The sequence below is a fragment of the Neospora caninum genome, chromosome IV (assembly GCF_000208865.1).
Source record: "Neospora caninum Liverpool complete genome, chromosome IV".
Lineage (NCBI taxonomy): Eukaryota > Apicomplexa > Conoidasida > Eucoccidiorida > Sarcocystidae > Neospora > Neospora caninum.
In genome coordinates, this window is record NC_018389.1 from 1,623,454 (window position 1) to 1,634,826 (window position 11,373).

Here is an 11,373-nt window from a genome sequence, read left to right on the forward strand (position 1 = left end):
GCAGCCAAGTTGCGCCTTAGACAGTTTGCCGGGGACTCGCTTCACACCTCCACAACGAGCGCGGATACGGACGTGTTGAATCTGCGTCAACCATGCCCACTTTTGGGCGCGTTGCACGTCGGCCGCGCGAGTGCCGGTGAAACGAATATCTTTGTGTGTTTTAGTTTTTCACACTCATACAGACGCATGTTCTGTTACTAACATAGCCGCGCATCTCTATGCACCTGTGGGTTCCGTGGCGTCTCTCCGACACACAACAAGCAACGCGACAAACCGCCGAAAAGTCTGAAAAGGCATTCCATGGACAGTGCTTCGCTGCGTCCCTAGACGGATGTCTTTGTACAGTGAGGCGCATGAAGGTGTACGGATATGGAAGCTGTGGACACGCGTACTGTGAGGGAGCCAATGCCTCGATCCTACACACCGCACGAAGACTTGTGCAGCTCTTCATTCCGTGACGAGTATGATAGATACAGCCATTTCTGTTTTAGCGTAATAACGTCATTGTGGCTGCACGTTCTGACACTCTTGGTCGACCGCGAGGACTCGGCATTCTGCTGTCCAGGTCAGAAAGCGCCTCGGTGCTTCATCTTAGGCGAGTCTCATCGTTCGCGACAGGCGCACGGCGTCAGCTGTGGCACTACCATTTCCCTCCGCCCTGCGTTCTCTCTCTCTTCCTCTGTTTATCCACCTGATCTCTGTCTCACGTTCGATTCCGTTCTTGGTGTTTCTTGTTGGCAGCGGAAAACATTTTAAAATCCATCTGAGCGCTGGTATTTGTCCAGCTCGCTATTCCTCCGACGAGCGACTACCAGAGATGTACAGACGGTTCTCTATAAAATCAGGAAGGAACACTTTCTGCAAGGTAAGACCCTGGGGTGGGGCGCAAAGAATTCCGGAATCACGAAAGGTCGCGATGTCCGGGTTCGCGGATCGCAAAGACGACAAACTGGGCGTTCTACTCTCTTCGTCATTTCCCCGTTTGCCTTTCCTTCGGGAGGACAGCCGAGAATCTACCGTCAGGGTTCGACGACCCGCTCCGCGGGCGTCTTTGGCGGCTGCTGAAGACTTGGAATACACGTCGTTCGCGTTCACCTCGTCGTGCCTGCGTGGCAGCAGCCTCCCGAGCTCAAGCGCACGTCGGATGTCTTCCGTCGACAGCCGGCCTAGGGCCACCTAAGGTAAACAGAAAAGAGGAAAAAGGAAAGCCGGGGTGAAGCTGAAGAGCACACGAGCTGAGGAAGGATAAGAGACAGGAGATAACGGTACACCCGTAGGCCAGGTGGATGACCGAAGTGGAAGACGTCTATGGTGACGCGGCGATAAAGACCGTCACCGCACGCGCACGGGCGCAAGGCGAGAATGTGAACCAGGAATACACAATGATGAAGATATCAGCGAAAAGCGGTGGAGCAACCGAAACCTAACAACAAACCCGAATGATCATGACTGACGAATTGACGCGCACCAAAGCGAAGACGCAGCGCCATAAGAGAAAGGGTGAACCGACAAAATGAAACTCGGAAGATCAGGGAGCCGGCCGCCGCCCTCTTGTCACCGAGCATTTGCATGCGACCGAAACAAAGAGAAGTCGCACCAGCGACCCAGGAAAAAAACGATGAACAGGTTATAGCATCCAGGGAAACCAGCTCTACAGCACTGACGACGATTCCGAAAGCCTCCGCTCAAAGGCAAGAACCGAGCATCCGCCGCTGGGTTTCCTGGCTTGCTGTTTCGCCGCTCGCCACGGGCTCCTTTTCTTCGGCGTTCCCACGGCATCTCCGAATCCGTTCTCAGTCTGCATGCGCTACGCCTGCGCCAGGCAGGAGATTCCTTCGCCGTTCTCACCCTTCTCCCCGCCTCGCCCACAGTTTCTCCGATCTCTCGCCGAAAGAGAAAAACACGCGAGGGCGTTCCGTGCATGGGCCAGTCGTGCAGAATAGGCGGCTGTGCACATGAAGACTCACCTGGACGAGGGCGCCTACCATCTTGCGAACCATTTTGTAGAGGAAGCGATTACCAACGACGTCTATGCGGAGTCTGATAGAGGAGACGAACGAGAGAAGCGTCCGCAGATCCACAAGCAAGAGGTGAAGACTCCAGAAGCGGGGTCGCGCCGACAGAATAACAACGAGCAGAAAAGGAGACACAAACGCACACGCTCTACACACATATGGGTGGGAGAGATCCTAGCTCGCTACCCTTAGTGCGCGCACGCAAACACTCGTTTCACATACACGGGAATCTGTATATATATATATATATATATATATGTATTTATTTAGTTGCATCAATCTATCTTCTATCTCACTCTCTACCTGTCTGTCTGGCTATCGGTTTGACTACCTGACGCCCCATCCCAATATATCTGTATATGCATGTATGTATATACATGCCCTTTCGGAGGGGACCAGGGGGAAGGCGAGAATGTGAAGGCCTGTGGAAAGGTGACAAAGACTGAAGGAGAGAGAGAACGAAAGAAGAGAATCGCGCAGAGACAGAAGGTGACGGAGTGGGCCACGACGAGGAAAGGAAACGAAAGAGCAGACAGACAGCAGCGAGGCGCGCTCCGTCTTCTTACCCTTGTGGCAGGTCATGACCATCGGTGAAGGAAGGCGATGCAAAGACAGCGGAGCCTTGCGACAGGACAGAAGCGCCGGCGAAGTGACAAAGTCGCTCGTTCGCATCATGACTTGTTTCTGTTGCGCCTCCCTCGCTGTCCTCTCTCTGCGTGTCTCGAGGATCCTGCGAGGCATGCGCCTCCCCCCTGTCGCCAGGAGATCCCTTTGGGACTGGAACCTCAGAGAAGCGAGCAGACGAAACGCCGCACGATGGCTGCGGCCAAGGATCGAACTGGAGAGGAGAGATCCGGATGGAATCGATGACACAAAAAGGATTGTCTTGCATCAGATGCCGCGCTTTCTCCTTCCCGCTGTACTCGCAACGGAAAGCCTGAGGAAACGAGGAGCACGAACGTGAGGAAAAACATGCGACAGAGCGGTGAAGCGGCGACTGCGCAGACAGCGCCCGGCGAGGCAAAAACCGAAGCATCACCGTCCAGAGAGGAGGCTCGGCGGGGCGAGCCGACAAAACGCGCGGAGATGCCAAAGGGAGAAAACGGCAGAGGGGGACAGGCACGGACAGCCCGAGAAGCTGGAGAAGAGACGAAGTAGCCGACACCGAGGTGACGGAAGCAGGAGCCCACTGGAAAGAGAATTCGATACCGAGCTCAGGGCGACGAGTACCTGGGGTGAGGAGGTACGAAACATCGAAAAGAGACAGATGGAGAAGGCGAAGACACACCGGTGACGTGGACAGGGCCACAGACGGTTCACAAACCAAGAGTGGGACCGCACCACGGAGACACACCAGGCTTTTCCGCGATCCGAAAAGGGGCTGTGGCGGCAACCCGAGTCGAAGCTTTCATCGTCGCCCGTCCTCACCGCAAACGAATGAAGACCTTCCATGGCTTTCGCAGCCTGCTTCATTTGTTCCAAGTCGAAGGCGAGCACCTTAAACAGATTGGTTTTCCGCTGCTCAAGAGAGAACAGTTCCGGGCTGTTGGCTTTGTCGGTGCCGTTTCCACTCCGTAGCGGAGTGATCCCAGTGACTGCGGGGACTCCTTGCGCATCCGTTTCTCCCGTGCCCGTCCGACGTAACCCTGAAATACGTGCGCGGCTGTTGCCGCTATCTCTCCGGAAGGTGGCCCTCGCTCCAGCTGTCACCGCGTGCTCGATGGGTTCCCACGCGCGACCGTGTCCGCCCTCGGCAGCGTTCTCCGTGTCTCCACGTCGTGCGGCGTCTCCTCTGGTGCTGGAGGTTTCGCCGCCTTGTCGGTCCAGCAAATCTCCACGGCCTTGCTCTCGCTCCTTCGCGACGTTTTGCATCTGGAGGGCCCAGTTCCGGAGACGCGGATCCTCGGCGAGAACCCAACAGCCGTTCCGGAGGGGCGGAAAGATGACCGGCGCTAGCGAGAGAAAGTAGGTGTAATGCTTCCCCCGCGCTAGCTGGTAGACCGTCGGAACACCTGCGCATAGAGCTGCCGCTTCAGGCGACGCAAACGGCGGAGGCAAACCGTGGCAAGCAGGTGGACGCAAGGGCGAAGAAGGTCGAGCCGTGGCAGCCGGCGCCGCGGAGTCTCTGTCAGTCGCTGTTTGCGTTCCCTGGTTGCCCTCGCCGTCTTCTGGGCACCCCACTGTCGCAGTAGAGTTTACGCCTCGTCCCTTCTCATCACCCGATTCTCGCCCCTCGGCAATCCGTGGAAATGCGGTTTCCGCTTCGGGGTCGTGACGCGTAGGCGAGGGAGACTTGGCGAATGCTTGAAAGACGCCTTGCTGCGCGAGAAGGTTCAGGTCGAGGCCAGCGAGAATGCGCACATCTGAGGGGAGTCGGCGGTTCACGCCGGCGACAAAGCTCTCAAGCGGGATGTGGAGTGGGTGATAGTAGGAGACGTACTGGCAGATCTGAAGGCAAAAGAAAGGAGAAAAACAGAGGCGCGTGGAGAGGCGCGGAAAAGCCGAGCGCCTCTCACAGAACAGAGGGCCGAGACAGGAGGAGACAAAGCTGCGTGTGACAGTTTCATCACACCACAAGTCGCTTGTCAGAAGCTGGATCCCATTAAGGAAGACGCACATTTCGCATCCGTGAGGAACGCGTAAATGAGGAAAAACAGCCTCACCTTGAAAGTGTTGCATCGCTGTCGGCAGGGATGCTAGAACCACTCAAATGCTAGAAACAGACAAGGAAGCGATTGAAGTACAACGAAAACATAGAGAACGCCCCTGGCGAGACTGAAGCCGCTGAAAACTGAGGGACTGACGGAGGCGCGAAACACGTCTCTCTGATGCAGGCACGCGCAGCGACCGGCCGGCCCGCTTTTGGCAGTGTCGAGATCCATCAGCCACTTCGCCTCGAAGCGGAAAGACGCGCTTGAACAGGGGAACTGAAAAAGGTATCCCTTACCGCGCCTGCTGCATGCACGCCGCGATCGGTCCGACTCGCGGGCCGAAGAACGACCGGCGGAGCTACAAGGGGCATCCGGCTTGCAATTCGCGCGGCTTCATCCTTCGTGTGCAGTTGATCTTCGCCTGAGACATGTCGGCACCCTCCCTCGCCTTCGACTGTTTCCGCTCCATCTTTCCCTCGCGTTTCCTCTGGCTCTCCTTGCACGGTAATCGCTGAGTCTACACGTCCGTTGTCGGCCTCTGGAGCGTCCGCTCGACTCGCGCACTTCGCGGCCTTCGGCAGCGCGTCTTCAGCAGCGTGAGCCTGGCTCTCTTTCTGGAACGACGCACGCGCCTGGTTCTCTGCGCGCTTCACCTCGCTGAGCAACACGTCCCATTCGCGGCGCCGCCGTTCAACAAATGCTTCAAAAAACGCGTCATTATCCGGCAGGCTCTTGGAGGTTTTGTGCGGGCGTCCGCGCGCTCCCACTTGACTGGTTCCCGCCTTCAGTTGAGCGACGACGTGCGGTTTGTGGTTTTGCTCTTCGTTGCAAGTTTGTCTCGACCTGCGCGCCCCTTCGGCAGCTCCAACGCCGCGTTGCGGAGCGTCATTTTCGTCCGTCGTCGACTTCGTCTCTGTGTCCCGCTGCAGTCTCGCCTCTTCCGCCTCTTCTCCCCTTGCGTCTTGGTCATCCCTGGTGTCAGAGCCAGGGGCCTGGCGATTTCCAGTTGCGGCTGCTTCTTGTGCGGACGGGGAAGGGTGAGAGTGTTTCCCGCTCCGAAGAAAAGAAAGAATGTCTCGCTGGCTCTGACGGCTGAGGGGATGCACTGCTGCAAAGGCCTGCCGTAGGACCCATTCTACAGTCCGAAGCTGTTTCGGGCCGCGAGGAACAGAAGGAGCAGAAAGAGCAGAAGAGGCAGACGAAGAGGAGGGAAACGAAGACGACGGAGAACAAGAAGAGGGAGACGAAGAAGAGGGGGAACAAGATGAGGGAGTTGAAGAAGAGGGGGAACAAGATGAGGGAGATGAAGTGGTCGGAGAATAAGAAGAGGGGGAGGGAGGGGAAGAAGGAGAAGAACAAGGAAGCGAGGATGCAGAAGACGAGGTACAAGAAAGAGGAGGAGAGCTTGACAAACGGGCTGATGATTCGGGGTGAGAACTTACGAGAGATGCGACAAGCGTGCGGTCTTGAGGAGAAAGATTCGCCGCCCACCCGGAGAAGTCGGTGCCATCGTAGGCAACGAGAAGGAGCAAATTTGTTTGCGGGATCAGAGACGCGGCAGGGGGTAGGGCGTTCGAAGACTCCGAAGAACACGAGTGAGAGGACGACGATGAAGCGGAAGGGTCTAGCGAAGCGGGACACAATGGAGAAGAAAGAGAACAAAGAGAAGAACGAAAGGATGGACACAGGCGGACACAGGGAGAAGAGAGAGAAGATGAATACGACGGCAAATGGGCAGCAGGGGAGGACGAACGAGAAGAAAGAGAGGCTGGTGAGGGAGAAAGGGAAGAATGGGTGAGGCAAGAGCAAAGAGAAGAGCGACAGTGCCGATTCCGACAGGCTCGCCTACGTGAGAGAGACTGAGGCGAAGACACGTGACAGGCTTGGTCCCCCAAAAGAGAAACAGCTGGAGCAAAGGAAAAAAGAGAGGGGGGAGGAGTGCGCGCTGTCTTCAGTGAACTGGAGGAGAAAGAGAAACGCGAAGAGGTTGCACGTCCGTGTCTTCCCAACAGAACGGAAGGTAAACGACAGCCCCGGTTTTTCCTTTTCTGGATTGCAGGAGAAGACAGAGAGAGAGGTGACAAGGAACTGGTCTTTTGGTGCGGCGACAAGGGAGGAGAGGATGCCAGAAGACAGTCACGCAAGCCCCATTGGTGCAGGAAGGCCGGAGGAACACAGAGGCGAGCCCCACGTCTTTGAGACGACCGTGGACGACGTAGACCCGAAGAAGAGAAATAAGAAAGAAGAGAAGACCAAGGCAGCAAACGACGAACGGGCGACACCTGGCCCTCCTGACTGATTCTGTTTGCACTCAACGGAAAAGAAGGAGGCGCCTCGCTTGCGCGTATGCCCGCTGAGAGAGGACATGCGGGGGCATCTGCGTGGAAAAAGGAGGGCTTTTCTGCCAGAGGGGAGTCGCGAGGGATCCTGCTCTGTGCTCCACTCGAGGAACTTCGAAGCGGAAACGCCGCCGCCACAGGCAAAGCGAAGAGCGGAGAGAAGGGAGACACAAAAAGAGCGAAGAGAAGAAGGGAGAAAAGAGACCAGACGAGGAAGAGAGCATGGAAGCGAGGGCGCCGTCGACTGGTCCGTTGCGCCTCAAAACCTTGGTTTGTTTTAGGACGGGAGACACTGAGAGAGAACCCCGAAGACTGGCGTGGCCGGGAGAAAACGAAGAGGAGAAAGAGGGAAAAGGCAAGGAAAACTGAGAGACTCTGAGGTCGGAGGAGGCGACTGTCTGTGGCGTCGAAGAAGGGTGGGAGAGAGGGAACTACGTAGACGAAGAGCAACAGCACGCGCGCACAGGAAGAGAGACAGAGGGAGAAGGGAGAGAAGAAAAGAGGAGAGTAAGGAGGGGAGAGGAAAGAGGCGAGGAGCCTCATTGCCTCCCTCCTGTAGCCCCGCCTCGGAATCTCCAACTCGACTCGGATGTGTCTCTCTTTTTGTTACTTGAGGAGTCGCAGAAAGAGGAACGGAAGAGAGACAGGCAGAAGTTGGAAAAAGAAAACTAAGCCGTCCGCTAAGGGAAAAGAGCGACCAGAACCGCCTGTCCCAAATCACGCCCCCTCATATTCTCACGTTTTCGTTCGTTTCTCTTCCTTTCTGCTACACTCTTCCCTTTCTTCCGCCGCGGCTTTCTTTTCTCCTGTTGCCAGAGTGTCTTGTTGTGCTAGCTTCCCCAGTACGTGTCGCGCGCTGCGCAAAGTTCCTCCTTTCTTTTCTCGGGCTGTCTCTGTCTCTTCCAAGCTCTCTCCTGGCATGCCGGCGGACACACGGACGAGGAGCACTTTCGCGCCGAAAACGCGACAAACAAAATCGAAACAGGGGAAGAAGAAGCGAGGGAAAAGCCTCGAAGAAACCCCTTCTACGTGCTGAGATGTGTGTTTCTGGATTTTTTTAAAGACTTTCCCGGTTTTCCTTTGCTGCCCTCTTCTCTAACCGATACCCGCAACAGCTCTTGGGTGGAGTGGACTGTCCCTCTTTGTCTCTCTACGCGTCTCCTGAGCGCCCCTTTTGGAGCAGGCGCTTAAACGCACGCGAGAAGAAGACAAAAATTCGATTTTTCTCGTCTTCTCTTCTCCGAGGCGCCGTCTCTAGTGACGGCTGCGAGGGCCTTCGCCTGACACAGCGCGGTCTCCGTCCTGTCTCCTCTCCTAGTTTACCTGGTGCGCCGCCTAACGCTCGGTGAGGCGTACAGACACTGCAAGAGACAGAGGTTGTCCTCTCTTCCTCGTCTCTCTCCTCGCAAGAAACCAGTGCGTTGCTCTCGCTGTCTCCCTCCACTTCCGCGCCTTCCCTCTCTCCGGTGACTGCAAAAAACGAGAGGTTGACGAGTCGAACCACCAAATAGAGATTTTCGTCTCTCCTCCAGAGAATGGTCCAAAAAGCGAGGAAACGGGCACTCACAGCGAAAGGGACACTGCGAGCGTATCTGCAGGTTCAGGTTGCGAAGTTGTCTCCCCTCGTTTTTTCCTGTCCCGCCGCCACTCCCTTGCCATCCGGCAGTTCCCGAGATGGCCCGCCTCATCCGCCGAGCCCCTCCGTGGTTGCGGGGATTCTCGATCCACGGAAAACGACAGCTGAAGAGGAAGACGCAGGTCCGCAAGACGCAAGGAATGAACTACCAACAGACACGCGAGGGGGAAACACGGGAGAAGGGAACGAAGAAGGAATGCGTCCTCTCGTGAAACCGCCCGCGTCGCCACGCTTTCAGGCTCCCTCGTCTTCGGAGGAATCCAGCTGCTTTCCAAGCTCCTCTCCTTCACGGACGTTTGCGGCATCCCGGTCTCTCTCCACCCCCGCAACCTCCTCTTCCGATTCCTTTCCTCGCGTTTCGCGATTGTCGCATGTGTCCTCTCCCCTCTGTTCGCGTTCCTCGTCTCCGCCGTTCCATGTCGATTTCGTCTTCTACAAAGAGACGGACTTCCTGTGCTCCGGACTTCCTCCGTTTCACGTCGCGTCTTCGTGCCCGCGGTCTCTCAGTCGCAAAGCGCGAGGAAGAAAGACAGAAAACACCGGAGAAAGGGGCGCACGCGTCCGAAGAGAAGATCGTGCCACGGCGCTCGCGCGGAACCTCTCTTTGTCTTCATGCTGCCGTTCCAGGTGTCTTTCGCCGTCTGTGGCCACTTACTGTGAGAGGCGGGGACGACAAATCTCTTCCTCCCGAGATGCTCTTTCGCCTTCACATGCTGTGGCGCTCCGTCCGCGAGCGCCTTTTTGCAAGGGGACCAGCCCCGTGCGGAGACGGACGAAACGTGAACACCTACGGAAGCCGCTGAAGAGGACACGCGCGGCTCGAGGCGTGTGCAGCCTGCGTCTCTCGTCTCCTTCGGACTGTTCAGTTGAGTCTCTCGATTCGCCCAGAGAAGCAGTCCAGTCAACTCTTCCGACCGGAAGAAGACAGAACAGGAACTCGGCCTTTCGTCTCGTTTTCCGCTGGCTCCTCGCGCTTCTCGTGCTTGGTGGGTCTGGGCCGCAGGAGAAAGGCGCGATGGATGCCGCCGCGATGCTTCAACGAGAGGCTCCCGTGCCTCGCTCGCCGCCGTTTGCATCTTCGTTTTCGATGCGTTTGCTCGAGCCGACCACATGCACTTCGGGTTATTCTTCACCTTCCTCCAGTTCCAACTCTCCTGTCTCTCTTCCTGGGTCTTTGGTCGCGATTCCCGCTTCATACGTCGCCTTTGACCCTTCTGCGGTTTCCTCTTCTTTCTCGTCGCCTACGCCTCCAGCGAAGTCTGCGGCGTCTCTCTGTCCTGCCATTCCCTGTCTCCCGCAGTCCTCCCTGAGACGTTCTGAGATGTGCGGAGGATTCCTTCCAGTGCTGGCTCCGCGCGACCCGTCTATTGAAGCCCCGTCGCCTTCTTTGGCTGTGTCTCGCCGTCGCTGTCGCCTGCCGTCGCGCTTTCCTTCTGCCTCGCCGAGTTCGCTCGCTGGGCTTCCGACAAGTCCCCCTTCGCCTTCTTGCGAATGGCTTTCATCGTTGCCCCACACACACGCGCCGCTCTCGTGTTCGCCGCCGGGTGTACATACACCTTGCCGCTGGTTCCCCCCGCGTTCGGCGACTGAGGCGTTCGGGTGTACGTACAGCTCACCGGCGCACATCAGTGTGTCGAGGGTTTATTGTGCGGCTTCAGAGGTAGTTTCTGCTTCTCCAGAGTGGAATGTGTCCGCAATGTGTACCAAAGATGAATACGCAGGATCTCGCATTTTCTCGCGTAGACTCCATCCTAGCCGTGTTTTGCGACAGCGACAGGGGACGCCAGACGGCACAGCGTTGGCGGCTTCTATGTCTCCCCGCCCCGGCGATCGGCTTAGAAATGGACTGTTCAAACGGTAGGTTAGGAAAGAAGGAAACAAAGGACAAGAAGGGCGTAACGGCGGACACGCCTGAGAAGAAAACAAAGGCAAAACGCACTCGTCACACCCCAGGCGTAGACCATGCATGCCAGTAAGGCTCAGATGGCAAGGCACAACCACGAGACACTCAGAAGATGCAAGCAGACCCTCCCAAACACAGAAGGCAAGAAACGTGTCAGCTTTCTCTCCCTCTCACATCCGATACGTCCTCTCTCTGTCACTGGATACCGCTGTGCTCTCCGTTGTAAACCGTTTCGTCTCATGGCTCTTTTTCCGCGTTTCCGTTTTCTGTGGCGCTGCGTCAGCCCCTGTGGTGTCTTGTCGCTTGCGGACGTCTTCGCGCGCCTGGCGTCTCCCCTCTGGAGTCGTCGCGACATTCGCTTCTCGTCCCGCTTTTATGTTGCTGTCATGCGCCGAGAGCACCCCGCGATCGTTGCTAAGATCGCCGTTGCCCTTTAATCGGTGTCTCTGCAGGTTTTCTTCGTCCTCGCCTCACCTCGCGCGCGAAGGACTGCCGCGCGCGTCGCCACTTTCCCTCTCGTCTGTCGCAACGCGTCTCGTCTTTCGGCTTCTGCCTGCGCGGTGGACAGCTGCCCTCAGTCGCACTCGCGCTTTGCTTCCGTCCTCCGCTCGCCTCAGAGGCCTCCTCCTCGGTCCTCTCGCTTGCTCGTTCCTCGGCGCGTCGGTCGTGGGTGGAGGAGCCTGGCTCTTCCGTCGTTGGCTCAGAGACACGCAGGCGCTTTATAGAGAAGTAAGGCATATCCAGTCCTCTCCGTTTATGTTGGCTCTGGATCTGAAAGATGTGTGTCGACGCATGCACGTCGCTGTTGGGGGGGGGGGGGGGGGGGGGG

At 57.2% G+C, this 11,373-nt stretch overlaps 2 protein-coding genes across 2 annotated transcripts; one reads left to right on the forward strand and one right to left on the reverse strand.

Moving 5' to 3' along the window:
• Positions 1-789: 789 nt before the first annotated feature.
• On the reverse strand, positions 790-9,717 carry NCLIV_011510 (conserved hypothetical protein; the record flags this gene model as incomplete). Its single annotated transcript, XM_003880669.1, has 8 exons — positions 790-1,176; positions 1,968-2,040; positions 2,582-2,952; positions 3,444-4,463; positions 4,963-5,784; positions 6,109-6,290; positions 8,329-8,475; positions 9,297-9,717. The coding sequence occupies 8 exons, from the start codon at positions 9,715-9,717 to the stop codon at positions 790-792; spliced, it is 3,423 nt and encodes a 1,140-aa protein (XP_003880718.1).
• A 765-nt stretch (positions 9,718-10,482) lies between these two features.
• Positions 10,483-10,617, forward strand: NCLIV_011520 (hypothetical protein; the record flags this gene model as incomplete). Its single annotated transcript, XM_003880670.1, has 1 exon — positions 10,483-10,617. The coding sequence occupies one exon, from the start codon at positions 10,483-10,485 to the stop codon at positions 10,615-10,617; it is 135 nt and encodes a 44-aa protein (XP_003880719.1).
• Between the last annotated feature and the right edge of the window lie 756 nt (positions 10,618-11,373).